The sequence below is a fragment of the Bemisia tabaci genome, chromosome 3, assembly GCF_918797505.1.
Source record: "Bemisia tabaci chromosome 3, PGI_BMITA_v3".
In the NCBI taxonomy this organism is placed as follows: Eukaryota; Metazoa; Arthropoda; class Insecta; order Hemiptera; family Aleyrodidae; genus Bemisia; species Bemisia tabaci.
The window spans coordinates 22,059,695-22,075,373 of NC_092795.1; the positions used below are offsets into that span (position 1 = coordinate 22,059,695).

General features: G+C 36.1%; 1 protein-coding gene across 4 annotated transcripts in view; it reads left to right on the plus strand.

The window, feature by feature from the left end:
- The window catches only part of LOC109029926 (bone morphogenetic protein 1), a 112,164-nt gene that overhangs the window by 85,882 nt on the left and 10,603 nt on the right, over positions 1 to 15,679 (plus strand). For 3 of the 4 annotated variants that reach the window (XM_019040630.2, XM_019040631.2, XM_019040632.2), the window contains 9 exons: positions 1,790 to 1,997; positions 4,408 to 4,616; positions 5,448 to 5,676; positions 6,395 to 6,591; positions 7,180 to 7,408; positions 9,015 to 9,235; positions 10,548 to 10,730; positions 11,907 to 12,036; positions 12,771 to 12,955. In XM_019040630.2, the coding sequence (XP_018896175.2) occupies positions 1,790 to 1,997; positions 4,408 to 4,616; positions 5,448 to 5,676; positions 6,395 to 6,591; positions 7,180 to 7,408; positions 9,015 to 9,235; positions 10,548 to 10,730; positions 11,907 to 12,036; positions 12,771 to 12,955 (1,791 nt within the window). Of the gene's footprint in view, positions 1 to 1,789; positions 1,998 to 4,407; positions 4,617 to 5,447; positions 5,677 to 6,394; positions 6,592 to 7,179; positions 7,409 to 9,014; positions 9,236 to 10,547; positions 10,731 to 11,906; positions 12,037 to 12,770; positions 12,956 to 14,897; positions 15,044 to 15,679 lie in introns of all 4 variants that reach the window. The other variant, XR_002008667.2, reaches the window with a different exon arrangement.

Genomic DNA, 15,679 nt, shown 5'->3' on the forward strand with positions numbered 1-15,679 from the left:
GCTGCAGCGAGAACCAGAAATTAGAGGACTTGAAAAGCTTAGTTTTACTCCACAGAATTCATTAGTCCAAAAAAAAAAAATAAATAATAATAAATCAAATTAATTAAATTTAAAATAATTACATATCACTGTAAAATACTCGTGATTCGAGTAGTTAGCGCTCGATGCGACACAAGTCCGTCAATTCAAAATATCTGTCTTTCCCCGCTAATGAAATTCACTCGCTGATTGGCTCCTGTCACTTGATACGACTGCGCCGCAGAAATGGCGGGAACTTTGGGCGGGAATGCGCGCAATTGGCCATAGAGTACACAATTGGCGCGCAATGATTTGTTTACCTCCAATTTCTAACCTAAACAAGTGAATTCGTGAATTCAATTTTTGCAATTAATTTGCGTTCAACTAAAGTTACTTGCTTTATGTACCTGTTTTATCGAATTTAATTACCACAGTCTAAATATGTTCATGCATCGTTCAAGTTCCATTCCTTCCTCGAGACTAGCTGTCTCTTTCGTTAAAAGATATCAAGGAGAGGTTGTGCGCAGAATGCAAGTTAAATATTCCACCCTCATCACATTTATAAGAATTGTCTTTCGAGAAAACCGTTTTGAATATTATAAGCATAGGCCACGGTTTCTGTGCGTAGATGCAGTCAGGTAATGTCCACATTTATTTTCTTCAAGTGGTTAGATACATGTATGAAATATACGTGACACATGTATCATTACTCATACACATGCGACTGAGAAAAGAGATCCTCATGCAGGAACTCAACATTCATTTACTATCAACTGAGACAAGTACTGAGTAATACATCATTTGTTCCCAATAGAACTCTTGTGCGTGTCAGGGATTTTCAATATGAGTATTTTTATCTTGTAAAATCTTGCAAGGAATACGCTGGTGCCCCTGGTTTTCTCTTCCAAGCTTGAGTAAAGCTCTCAAAGTTGAGGCTGTAATTGAAGGGATCTCCCTCGTTATGCTGAGTCCACCTCTCTCTATGATCAGTCTAACTCCATGCAAAGATAGGAAGCAAGTATAGTAGTGGGGTTGCCACTTTGTTTGGGGACTTCAAAGCTGGAACCTCAGCAGCGAACGGACTTCTTTATCCCCTTCTCTGTGCTTGGAAAATTTGACTAGGTACAGGAAGTGGACTCTCAGTGTAGCGTTGGGGATACCCACCATCAGGGCCTCGAATTTGAGTGCTTTTTAAGCTTAGGAGTTCGTTTCAGAGAATGCCAGTGGCACCATTGTGTCTATGGAAATGTCACATAAGAAAAGATACTTAAATTGCAAATCCTAGAAGCTTGAAAGAGCTCCAATGTAAAACAATTGATAATTAGCTCAAACTGAGATTGATTGTTGCCATTTCCTGAAAAATAGAATGCCAGTATGAACTGGATACTCTCTTGTGACTCTCTCATGAAAAATTCAACCATCCAACCTCTTTTGGCAGAAACATTTTGTACAGAGAGATTGAGGTTTGATATGATTTTCCACAGATCAGTCTGTTTCTTGTCCATGATTACACATCGAATTTTAAGGCTTCTTAATTTTCTTTTTCATCTGAAATCATAGGAGAGTGAGCAGTTTACACTGGTGCTCCAATTTTCTGGAACTTACCAAAATCTCTTATACTTTCAACTGATAGCCAACAAGCGGGTGGATACCTTTAATATAAACTGGCAAATTGATTCATCATTTGAGATCCTTAGAATTTAAGTCTTACTTATCACTTTCTTCCAATCCAAACTAAATTAATGACTTTTTTGTTGTTTTTTTTTTCCAGCCGAATATCAAATTGGTAATTTAACTGGTAGCTCCCCATGCAGTTTTGAAATCCATGCTGAAGCCAAAAGACAGGGAACTATAATTTCACCCACATACCCTGGTGTCTATCCAAAAGACCTTTATTGTAGCTACCTTTTCCTTGGGAAAAAGGGCCAGAGAATTCGACTCGAGTTTCGAGATTTTGACTTATTTTATGGAGGACCTCAGTAAGTATAAGAGCACCTCAACAGTACTTCCAGCACCAAACTTATCATCTCACTGAATGGGAATGCACCTTGAAGAATATTCAATGGGCTCTGGTCCCTGAATTTTTAAATGAGAAGAAAATGCAATAACAAAAAAGCTTGTAACTAAAGAACTTATCAAATGTATTTAAAAATTTGAATAGTTTTTTTTTTTTTTTTTTTTTTTTTTTTTTTTTTTTTTTAACTTGGTTATCTTAATACAAATCATTTCCCTAAAAACATACCCACTCTGTGTACACCTTTTACTTTCCATCAGCAATAAGTAGACTTGCGAGATTTTGAAAGTGACATAGAGTTGATAACAGTGGCGTGGCGTGACTATGTCCGGTAGGCGTTCGGTAGGAGTGTTAACTTAAGGGGGGGGGGGGGTCAGGAAGGTTCACTCCCCTTCCTTAAGGGGGGGTTCGGGGGGTCTGCCCCGGAAACTTTTTAAAAAATGAAGCCGCAAGAACACGAATTTAACCCTTTCTGGTGAAAATTGTGCCGGTAAATTGTCATTGAAATTTTGTTCTTTTTACCGATCGGTTTCCTGTTATTCATTTTGTTAAATGATAACGTATTTTCGCAACACGCACCTGCAGAGAGAGGTGGGAGAGGGAGACTGGGAAACTGGGAGATGCGGCCCGCAGGCGCAGGGGGGGAAGCGGAGAGCGAATCGCGGCATAGAGGAAATTCGGCGGTTCGCAAACCCTTGCGGACCACTGCTATAGGAAACAGCTGGACTAATGAGCGGCTCTCCTCTCTCGTTCTTTTCCCCTCCCTTTTCTCTTTGCTGTGTTCCCTCCGCGAGCGCGGTCCGCACTCGTCTCCGAACCCAATGCTCACGCTCCGCTCTGCGCCGTGCGCCGGTGCCTCTCCTCTCTCGTGTACCCTTTGCCCCTTCATCATTGCACCCAGGTTCTCTCTCCTCACCGTACGCAGATCATCCAGGTTCGGTAGCCGGTGCGGACCACGCGTCACAGGATTTTCTCTCTCCGCCGCCCCACATGCCGCTGTCGGAAGCCAAGCGCCCGATACTTATTTGCGATCTACTATTCTGTATTCTGTATTCTGTATTGCTTCCCACTTTCTTAGCCATAATTTATTAATTGTTTCAAAATATTTTAGGGTGTTCGGCGAACACTGCGAACCTATGGACGCCACGCCACTGGTTGATAATGCTTAATTCCTCTATTTTTAAACTATTATCTGGTACCTCCGCAGAATAGAAAATGCAAATCGGACGGGTTTTCCCCTTAGTATTTTATTTTATTTTATTTTATTTCATTTCATCTACAAAAAAGTACAACCTAAAGGGGACTAATAATGGACTGTTAACGGTTTAATCAGCTGCAGGATGAATGCTTTATTTTCAAAAGGACAGAACATCAATTTTCAAAAATTAAGTTTTTGGCATTTTCAGACTCAATTAGTATACTGTCATATACTTTAACGAGTATTTAGCAACTTCATGATAGCATCATTAGAACTGGGGAAAGAAAAAATTGGACAAAAGTCGCATCAACCTGAAAAATGCATTAATCCTCGTTGGCCAATTGGTTAGCACATACATTTTTGTTGAATCGTGTCTTTTTTTGATGTGACATTTTTCCAATCTTCTCTTTCCCCAGTTCTAGAGTGTTTAGTTTTCTTGTTAGGATTGTTGTGTACAGATCTTTGTGTTTCTGAAAAAATTAGCATCTTAAACTTCCACCCTTCTCAAAACAGTACATTCAAATATGAGAAACATTTCTAGTGCTTCAGTAATCAATCCCTCAATGAACCACCATATGAGGTGAAAAAAGCAGTCTGACGTTGGTTTCTTTTCAAAGTTTCATGTAGAGTAGGGTTTGCGCAACACAAATTACTGAAACTAACTCCCAACCGAGACACAAACAATTTTTGTCTAAGATTGGTTACGAAAAATGTGGATTTCTTGCTCATGTGAAAAATCCATAGTCCACATGAATTAAATCATGCACTATAACTATTTTAGCAGGCTTCGCAATAAGAAGTGTTCCTTCCTCTTTCTGTGTTGTTCAAAATTCAAACAATGTGCAATGAGTGAACTGAAGCAGCAATATTGAGGTTGTCATATTGTCATACTGCCCAGAGGCTGTACTATCAACATTTAGTGTGGGATTTCAAATACGTTGATTTTTTCTTTTTTTAATGAGCGGTAAGTTTGAATTGATGCATTGAGAAACGCACGAGTTACTGTCGATCATTTTTGTTGCACAAATCAAGTTCAATATGAAATTTTGAGTTAAAAAATATACATCATGATGCTTCATTTTGCTCCTTGTCCGGTGGTCCACTCCATTGTTTTCACTGTATCGATATTTCTTGAATTAAACTTGCCTTAAATTTTCAATTGTTCTTTGTTTTTCAGCTGTCCTTTTGATGTAGTTAAAATTTATGATGGGCGAACAAATGATTCAGCAATAATTGGAACATATTGTGGCCAACAGCGCAACCTGTACATCTATTCCTCTGACAACGAAGTTTTAGTCACCTTTGAAACCCTGCAAAGAACTGCCAATACACAAAACAGAGGGTTCAAAGGAATTTTTGAGTTTAGTGAAAGTTTTGTAAAATTAGGTACGCTCTTTTCATCTTAAATAAAGTTAAATTTAAAATATTTCGACATTATATTGGTCAGAAGAGCGTGAACTAGTCTCAAATTTTAATTTTCTTTCCTACCAAGATTATAATAGTTAGCCTGCTTACATATTTGATATAAGAAAATCAAATTTCAGTTACAAGGGAAATCATTGCACAGGGCCATGTACTTCAGATGTACTATGAATTTATTGCAGACATGTTCATGAAATTCAGTTGCATTGGAGAATAAAGTCATTACTTGAGATGCTATATTTAGGGAGTGTTGCAAAAGATTAATGTGGAAATCACACCATCAATTTTCGTAGGAGGGCTGTACAAAATAATAATATGTACAGACATTAAGGCACTTAAAGGCAGGATTTTTTCCTAATTTCCAGTTTCATTTTCATTTGATCCTCTTGTAAAATAGATAAGCCCAATGTCAACCAAAAACTAAAAATCTCATGGAAGGAGAAAAGATCGGGAAGAGCCTGCACAAGAATACTAAATTAATTATTTTTCCAAAATTTTCACATTGTAACTCTTGACATACTCGTTGCAAATGGTGATAAGTAGGTATCCAGAACCTAATATATACTCTCACTATTTCCACGATCCTGCTAATAGTATCCTGTAAATGCACTGTCTAGTTTAGACGAATGAATTAGAAGTGCTGTTCAATCATTTTACCGTCAGTCTAGAGAATTTTTTGCCTCAAAATAATTAAATACTCAAGGCTTGTCTAGACATCAACCAGCCCTTTTCAAAAACCCTTTTGCTTGCACTATTGTTAGTAAGTTTATTAATTGTGCTTCTTATTTATTACAGATTTTATCGTTAAAAATGATGGTGAACACATTCGTGGTACTGAATGTGATCAAAAAATTCTGAGCAAGAAAGGATCTAACGGCTTTGTGTACAGCCCCAATTATCCTTATCCGTATCATCCAAAAATTGTATGCCGGTACTTTATTTACGGTATGCAGGACTCTCAAAATCTTGAACGTGTTCGTCTAGAATTCTCCTTGTTTGACATTCCTAAAGGAGATAAAGGAGAGTAAGTACTTAATTGCTGTATTAAATCTTTAATCCGTTCTTTTATCCCTACAGAGGAGATTGGAGAGTAAGCATGTCATCACATTTGTAAATCCTGAAAATTCTGTTACCATTAAATATGATAGTGGAGATTTTGTCCGAAGTTCAGCAAAAGTCTGGGTAATCGGCTGGGGTTGTCGGCCTCCTATGATGTAGTGGTTGTAGCGCTAGCTCGTTGATCGGGAGGTTCCGGGTTCAATTCCTTGCCAGGCGATCCTAGTTTGATGGTCTCAAACAATGGTTGCCTGGGACTGGTTGTTAAGTAGGGACGGAGGGGGGAAGGGACTAAAAAGCGCGGGATTAGCCCTTGTGGGCTATTTGAAGTGGTAAAAAAAAAAAAAAAAAAAAATCAAGAGACAAAAAATCCAAGTGGAGGATTTGATCAAAGGTCAGGGAAAGTCAGGAAAAAGCCAGGTAATTCTGAAGTTTTGGAGCCAGAGGGCAGTCAAGGAATCCTAAAATGAAGAAATCTTGGTATCCCTAGCACAGCTCCTTGAAAGTTTCAAGTCCCGTAAAAGGAATGAGAATAGGAAAAATCTTAAGTTAGAGACAATTAAAGAACATCTTGAAACTTTTCTTCCGCATTTTGATCTCTAAGTAAAATCATGATTTAGTTCTTAAAAGGGCAGTGCCAATTTTTTATGTTTGTAAATCTTAAGTAATTCCTTTATTACTTTCAGCTGTAGCGATGGTTACTTGAAAATTTATTTGAAAGGACAAGAAACCACTGATTCCTATGATAAGTTTGATCATGAACTTTGTGGAGAGGACACAAAAACCAGCTCTGTTGTGTCAGATGGACCTCGCTTAGTCATGATATTTAGCAGTGGAGAGTTACAGGGTAGAGGCTTCAAAGCTCAATATATATTTGAAACTGGTAAGTTATTTGATTTGGAATCTTCTCACAAATCTATACTTCATAAGCATAATAATATTCCTTTACCATTCTTTTAATGTGGTGTCTATGTTGTAGACGTGAAAAAGATAAAACATAAATTGTAAGTAATGTGATAAATAAATAGCAATCCTACTAATATTACAATCAATTAGATCAGCTGAAGATGGTTAGCTCTACCACTTTCAAGTCAAAAATATCAGCTCATAACTTACCTCTAAAAATGCAAGCTAGTTCTCAATTTAATTCTGTAATAGCTGGTGCATCATCATTCAAAGTTCACCCTCATTTTGAAAATTTGATGCAAGTATGTATATTGGCATAGCCAGTCTTGTTTGGTATCATTGCATCAGCATTTGAACTTCCCAATTAAAAAATAGAACTCTGCTTTTACTCTCAATTTACAGCATAGTGAATGTAATCGTCTCCATAATTTCTCTATCTCTTTTACTTTTTTACTTTATGTTTGCATTATTCACATTTAACTTCATATTATATATTTTTTTATCTTGTAAGTTGAAAGTATATAAGCAATTCTTGTGCTAATTTTCGATTTTTTTGCCCCCCCAGAATATCGTGTTCCAGGCACAGCAGCTCCTGATGGAAGCTGTGCTTTTTCATATCAGAGTGCTAGTAAAAAACGAGGAGAGTTCAACTCACCTCGCTTTCCTGGAAATTATCCTAGTAGTACAAATTGTACTTACACTTTTATAACGTCGATAAATGAACAAGTTGTTATAATTTTTGAACAATTTAAAGTTCGTGCTGACTCAGCAAACACATCTGTAGCTCAATATGGGTACGTATAACATCTCCATGAAATTGTTAAGTGCTCGTTTTAATTTACTTGTTTTAGTTGCTGCAAAAGACATTGTAAAAATCTGTAAAATTTTTTTTAACAGTATATGTTTTAGCGAATTAATATCTATTAGGGCTGTGCGAATATTCGCAATTCCGACTATTCGCGCCGCGAATATTCGCCGAATATTCGCTTCGTCTGCCTTGCGCACTATTCGCAAATTGCGAATAATTGCGCCATCGCGAATAGTGAATTTTTGAACTGAAATTTTCAAATATTCACGCCGTCAAAAATAACGAATTTCCCAGTGGCAATCGTGAATCTGCGAGGACCTGCGAAAGGCTCCAGCTTCCACCAGAGACATCGCGAACGGCAGATCTCCTTTGATCTTTACCGACTTTGCCGAGTTTACGAACAGCGAGCGCGATTGCAATTGGGGGACAAGCAAAGAGCCCAAATTAAGGATTGAAAGACACAGAAATGTCTGAAATAGAAAAAAAAAGTTCATAAATACATTTTCATTTACACTGAAAAAAATAAAATATTGTGTCTGGTGATCCTTCGACACTAGCTTGACTGCCCGCGCAGTTAACTTCAAATCCTGGGAATGCATACGTACCTGCAGGGACAGTCAAGCCAGCATCCAGGGATCTTCAAACACACTCTTAACAGCCTAGGCTACTGTTGTTGTTTTCTGTGCAGGTGTATGAGCAAATGGAAAATTCTTAAAAAAATTAATCACATTTTTTTGTCGACTTTTGTAATATTCGCGAATTTTCAGACTTAAAAAAGTCATTTCAAATTATTCGTTTTACTATTCGTAGCTGTGAATAATTGACTTAAATTATTCGTTATTTGCTTCGCTATTCGCGAATAATTGCCGAAATTATTCGCTATTTGCTTCGTTCGGAAAATTCACTATTCGCCCAGCCCTAATATCTATTACTCCACAGAAATTCATGTTTAATACCTGAAGCTGTCCTTCAACCACTTCAGAACAGAAATTCTATCAAATACCAGAATATCATTAATTATGTATAATTTCCTTCAAAATGTTACTGTTAAATGTATATTTCGACCATGAAACTACTAAACCATGTATCTTGTTTGTAAATCTCCGCTCCAATTTTATTTTTTGAAAGGAAAACAAATCAACATCATTCCTTGAAATTTTTTCAGAATTTGCTTCACACAGAGAAGAATAATAATGAAAGTTTTTAGTAATGACGTTGAGAACTTCCCTATTTAAAAAATTAAGTATGACAGGAACAACAACATCGCAAACCGAGATATGTGGTTTTGGAGTTTCATCACCAATTTTACTATGAAAACGGAGAATTAAATGCTCATAAACAGTTGTTTCCAACTACTAGTAATTGCCGCTTTTAAACTGCTGTTGCTCTTATTCATCAGAGTTATTCCGTATCCTGACTTATATATAGCTTATACTCTTTACAAGATACCAGAGGCAGGTAACAAAAAGCACCTGTATTCAAGGTGCGGTTAGTTATTTTTCGGTGGAATTCACAAATTACCCTCGAAGTTTCAATATGAATCAATGCAATGAATGAGTGCTGATTTTTTCCCCATTTTACTGTTTAACTAGGTTTGACAATTGTCATGAAGATTGGGTAGAAATTTCAAATTTGTATCGGGACGGTGGAGTGCATCTAATAGGAAGGTATTGTGGCGCAACCTCTCCGGGCCCAATCGAATCAAGTTTAGGAGCTGTGGGATTGAGGATATTCCTTCGAACTGATGCTGAAGGAGTCTATAGTGGCTTTAAAGCAAGATATGCTTTTGAGCCTGCTAAACCGATGTTTGGAGGTATACATTCCTTATTTTTGTATTAACCCCTTCAATCCCAAACAAGTTAACTCATCTGCTAGTTTGCAATCTCTCTAAAAGAGGGACAACTTATTTGTTTTGTCACTGTACAATTTTCTTTTTGCTCTACAGGCCCACTATATTGATGGAATGTAACTTGTAATTTGTACTATCTGTTTGTGAGATTATGAACTAAAACTTCATTATGAAGGAGGAGATCCCCCCCTCAAAACCGAATTTAGCTGTTACTTGGCAACTGTTTAAGGCTCCAAGCTGCATGGTCTTGAAGCAAAATTAGAAGCTATGTAGGATATTTTTCCTAAAAAGTAACATTGTAGCATAGATAGTTTTGTTTTGGCATTACTTAGCCCAAGCTGTGCCTAGCTGCTGCGTTGATATTAAAAATGAGCTATTTACCCAAGGATTTTTTCACATTGAAAATAACATTATCATCCCCAATAACATCCAACAAACTAAGAATAAAATGCATCCTTGGTTAAACTTTTCAACAAGTTGAAAAAAGCATTATTCTTAATTTTAAACTGGCAACGGGCGCTGGCGACCAGAGTCCTAACATCACTGAGCACCATGTGCTAAATTCGCTTGAAAATAAAGATATATCCAATTTATTGGCGGGGCCTTGATTTTTATAACAACTTTACTCCTGGAAAAATTGTCTGCCTCTTCTTAAATAATATTCATGGATACCCAAAAATTATCATTGTGCTTGAAAATGAAGCTCCTCAGCCAAGTGGCTCTGAAATCATTAAAGCTGAGTTAGAACACTGCTAGCAACGGTCAAATACCAATTTTTATAGTGAAGGATGAATTTATTTGTCTTCAAGTTATTGTATGAATATAAGGGTGAATCTGTATGTCCCCAAGTTATGGTCTCATGATTTTAGGAAACATCTCGCAAACATGATTTCTTTTTTTAATTCAAACTTTCACATGATTTCCAGCTCAGGTTATAAAGAATAAAAGAAGAGTGATTTAGAGCTGAGCCAAGTATAGTCAGGTACCCCAGAAATCCATAGGTAGTGTTTGATCCATGGTTATTAATAACCAGTTGTATCATTCAAGAATATAAAAACCTTTTTGTCTCCATCTGATTTTAACATAGCTAGTTCCTGCCCACTGATTAATTATTGACTGCATGCTTTAGTGATTCCTGTAGCATAATGAAAATTATTTTTTCTTCTCTAAGGATTATTTTATTACAAAGTGAATGGTCCAATCGTTTGGATTGAACTACCTATTTAATTATCTTTTCGATTTGGTCTTAATTTCAAGTATTAAAATTTGTGTACAGATTGCGGACAGAATTTAAGCAGCAGCGATTATGGTGTAATTACCAGTCCTAATTTTCCCACAAAGTATAGCGGGCCTCAAAAAGGGGGATCAAGGTCTGTGTGTAGTTGGTTCATCACAGTGCGACCTAACCATAGAATCCTACTTAATTTCGATTTTTTCTTCATTGAAGGAGATCCGCCCAGTAAGTGAAAGATTTAATAACGATTTAAAAATTTATTTTTATCCTGATTTTGTGCTTTTTTTTTTTTTTTTGTTTACCTCTTTCAAAGGAAAAGCTATCCATCGCAGTTGCAGAAGAGAATGTCCTTAAATATTCCAGATGCAAACTGACAAAATTACCCAACCTGAAGGTGTCATCTTATTATTCTAAATTGCAAAATATATCTTGAGCTTTTCCCTTTACATTTAATTTTCCAGGAAAAACATCAGACATGTCTGAAAACCGTAAAAACTTAGACTGTTTTTGTCAAAATTAACAAGTAAAATGTTTCGTCCCCTTCAATGATTTTAAGGCAATGCAGAATTCCCTCTGGCTCAAAAAACATTTTACGTTCTTGCTTCACCCTAATTGAAGAAGGAATCTGACCTGCAATTATCAAGGTGGAGCATAATTTCAAGCCTTAATAGGCTTATATGTATTTTTTTTTTTTTTTGAAATACTTTTATTAACCATGAATTTTCATTGATGAGAGTTAAAATTGAAATCTGCATTATAACTTACACATTTTAATATAATTATCATCGATCTAAGATGAGTGCATTTCAGGCTGTTTCCCATTCTTCCATTAATTAATGAAATTTTAAAATCACAAAGAGATCATTGTTTTACAAAAATATTATAATTAACAAAAATTTGACAAAGATCTGTCGTTATGAAGAACAAAGGAGATTAGAGGCACAAGTCAGCAGGCACAAGTTGGTGATCATACAATTATAGTTAAGGTGATTTGACTCAGGTTTACGCAGATTATTCTTGTTATAGAGCAAAAAATCTTATAAAAAGCATAATTTCTCTCTTGGACTTATGCCGTTTGGCACAACAAGAGTTACATTCAATCCAAAAGCAACTGTAGATGCATTTCCAGTCTAATTTTTGTTGTAGTGTACCAAACTTTCAGTATATAGGAGGTTAAGATACAAGGGAGAAAGGATGTCATGGTTTGTGGCCCAAAATGCATACTTTTTCGAATTCAATCAATAAATTTTAATTAAAATGCATGCATACTTGTCCATGATGTATATTTTGGTCCTAACTTTGCATGCATACTTGTCCATGATGTATATTTCGGTCCTAACTTTCACAAAGTATTTTAACGGACTCTTTTTTAATTATAAATTTTTCCTTTCAAATTTTTAGCTCGAGGTTGCTCCGCTGCTGTTATCAGATTGTGGCATACGCTAAGTGGCCTTCCATTAGAATTTTGTGGAGAGAAACCCCCTAAAGACAATTGGCAGTATCTCTCTGATGGAAATGTAATGAAACTGAGGTACAGTATTTCAATTAATTTATTTAATAGGTGATTAAACTTATCTGTAACCTTACTTAATAAAATAAAATAAAAAAAACGTACCACAAAATGTTATTTAAGACACTTTTTGAAGGAAGAATTTATTACAAACCAAAGATCATTGAAGAGAAAAATGTCTGTATTCTTGTCATTTGCCAAAAACCCAAATACCACATTTTTTTCTCTAAGCTTATGTAAACCTTTTGCCATTTTAAGAGGCCTGACTAATGTACCTATGCAAGTATGTGTGTATCTTGCTTACAAAAGGGATGAGTTTTTAATAGACTTTATTTGTGTCAAGGGGATAATGTTTACAGTATACTGCTGCATGATGCTGTTTACCATTGTTTGGCATCAGTTGTCATCAACAGAATCATCATGCTCATCATAGCAAATATTTTACAAGTACCTATTTTGCCCAAATCCCTCCCTCCAGTGTTTGATTCTGTTACATCATCAAGCTTTAAACCAGCACGAGTGAGGTTTAAAAATGAAAAATTAAGTTAACTGAGCCACATTTTCCACACTATTCTCTGAATTTTCAATTCTTTTCAATTAAGATTAGAATGGAAACTACAAGTTGAAATGAATAGCAAAAGCTGATCATCAAGAGGTGAGGAAATAATTAGTAAAGATCTTCTTTTATCTTTTCTCTTCTGTATTTTTCATTTAATCCAAAAACTTGTCCTAATTTTGCTAAATTTTTGTTGTAGCTTTGTCGTTGCAGACAAATCTGTAGGTGGAGAGGGATTTCGCGCTGTTTGGACGGAAGTAGCAGTAGCACCTAAAACTTGCAGTGAATTTAAATGTGCCAAAAATAGCTACTGCATCGCGGATAATCTCCGCTGTAACAGTGTTGCCAATTGTGGGGCAGATGACAGTTCTGATGAAGCTAATTGTAAGTTTAAATTTTTCCCTTTAATTTTAATTCGCTCTGTAGGTGGTTTGATCCAATTACTTATTTAATTTACTGTTTTGACCATGAGATTCCATGGCAATAACTTATCTCCTTCCCCTTCAGTGCTGAAAATATTTTATCAACAAGTGTAGATGACCCCCTGTCAGCTCTTTTAATCTTATGACACCCTTTGATATTACCCTTGTAGATTTTTACCTATTGCTGTCTAAGCTTACCCACCCCCATTTAAGCAGTGTAAGTTTTTTACTTAAACTTGTTTCTCCAACTCTTATGAGAGTTGCTTTATGAAACAGTAGCCTCTGAAAAGGACTGTCCATGCCTCTCTGTCTTCAATGACTTTGAAATTATAGTTGTGCCGATAGATTCTCCTTACTATCCCAATGAGTGTGAAACCCCAGAGGACCCCCTCCTCTCTCCTTTAATTTTTTTCCTTCATGTCAAAGCCACAAAAAAAAAAAAAAAAAAAAAAAAAAAAAAAACAAAAACAAAAACCTTTTCTTAATGAAGTGTAAGAGGTGGAATTGTGTATACTTCAACTTTTTCAGTTTTATTGTTGGGTGGTACATTTTTTGAGTCCTGAGTATTTCCTCTACAAGACTTTGACTGCAGCTCTTTACGCTTTTTGGGTTAACTATTTGATTTGTCGTCCAACAGTAAAAATTTATTTTATCTAGCATCCCTCCATCATTAATTTCAATTATGAATTGATGGACGGTAACATACTTTTTTACTAATATCTTTTTTTTTTAATTATGAGCTGTTGGGGTCAAAATAAGTTAAGCTGTCCTAAAACTTATTTTTGTATTTTACTGTACTTCATTAAAGGGAAGCTAAAACACTAAGTGCAAAATCTGCCCGATAATATGATCTGCAGATTGCGTTAGCGGTGAGGAAACTTTGGAAAAGACAGGAAATTTGTCGTCAAAACAAAATCTTTAGAAAAATTCTGATGATTAATTGTTCTTTTTGATTTTTTGGGAGACCTTTCGAGCATTTCTGACAGAATTGTCAAAATCAAAAAGAAAAAAACAAATTTGGAAGTCAATGAGGAAAAAATTCTGGATCTTGTGAAACGTTCTGCTGAATGGCAGTTTCTGCACCTCTTACCAAGCAAAAGTGTTTCATTCAAGTCGTATTTTATTTTTCTATTACGTCCCTCAGATAACCAAAAAAAATTTTTAACCATTGCCTCTGTTAGTTCAAAATCCTTGTTGGTGTCTCCTCAATATAATGGTAAAAAGGTGTTTGAAAAAAACAGCTAAAATTGTCTCAAAGATTTTGCCAACCTTTGATACCTGGACAGAATAAGTGCTTCTCAAGATGATATCTAACCTGATAAAGATGCCTGATAATGGCTGAGGTTTCGTATGACAGTGGTGGAGGACAAAAGTACCTTTTTCTTAAATGAAAGCCCTCTGATACTTTCTGAGTTGCCCCATTTGAACCAGTTTTGATCATTTTTTTCTGTAAAAAAATGTTGACCTTAATGAAACACCTTTTTAAACGCATATTGGTTTTAGAATTCACCCAATTCAGATTTTGTCGTTTTGCTTTTATGTCCTTTTGGCAGTTCTTCATAGGTGTAAAAATGTATTTATTATATTGTACAAGTAATGGTTTGACAGAGTAGGAATATTTTCATACTTTCATTTTGGGAGAACCCAGCTCGGTTTAGAATTTATCCAGGTGTCAGAGGTTGATTTCTTAAAAATCACCTCGATACTTTATTGCCAGTGCTCAGATTGATTGGTGCTAAAATGTGTTGCATCCCCCTAGGATTGAGAAGTGAAATCCTAGTAGACAAGCTGGATTTGTTCAAATCCAATCGGCAAGTAGAATCAACTTGTTAAAATTCCAGACTGTTGATGAATGCAATGAGAATTAATCTTGTGTTCTGTTAAATGTGTTTGTGTATATGTAGGCAAAGGTTATGCTCCTAGCAAAGAGAACTCCTCCCTTCTCCTCTCTCTAGGCTTCTTTCTTCTGCTCAGATCATGAGCTTGTAACACACACTTTCTCTCTCTCTATCTCTCTCTCTCCACCCAGCATGCCTCCCACTTATATAACGTGAGTCTCAGCCAACTTTACACTTTTTCTATCTATCAATCTGTATAGTGGTATCAGCTTTAGTTGCCCTAGTTCTAAAGTCCTAGATGCTGGTGTAGTTACAATTTTCATTGCATTTACATCTCATTAACCCTCATTGGCACAGCTGTTCCTCCAAGCAGTGTTCAACCGCTTCCCAGGGCCATGCGCTAAATGAACTTAAAGATCAGGTTTTGGCGTCTACAAATTGGGGGGCTGAGCCACCAGGGCGCCAAAAAAAGTTGATGGAACTTGTCGATTTTTTTAAACAATCGCGAAGCAGCAGTAGGGCTCTCAACAGACCCTTCACAACGCAATGCATTTTGAAACTTATTCCAAAAAGATGAGTACATATGTTAAAAGCATTTGGCATCTTAAGTCATGTTTTTGTGTTCACTATACTGTCTACTGAGAGGAATACAAAAATACAGGAAAATTATTTATTTAGAAGAAAATAAATGCGCTGTTGGCTGGTGTAACATCAACTTTGGTGTGAATCATCAAATTTTTTGTTCTTGTTTTTTTAAAACCTTTAGTACTTTGTTCTTCTATGGTAATTGGGCCCTTTTACATTTCTCAGTTCGTATATTTTGCAGATTTCTACTCAGACTCAGCCTA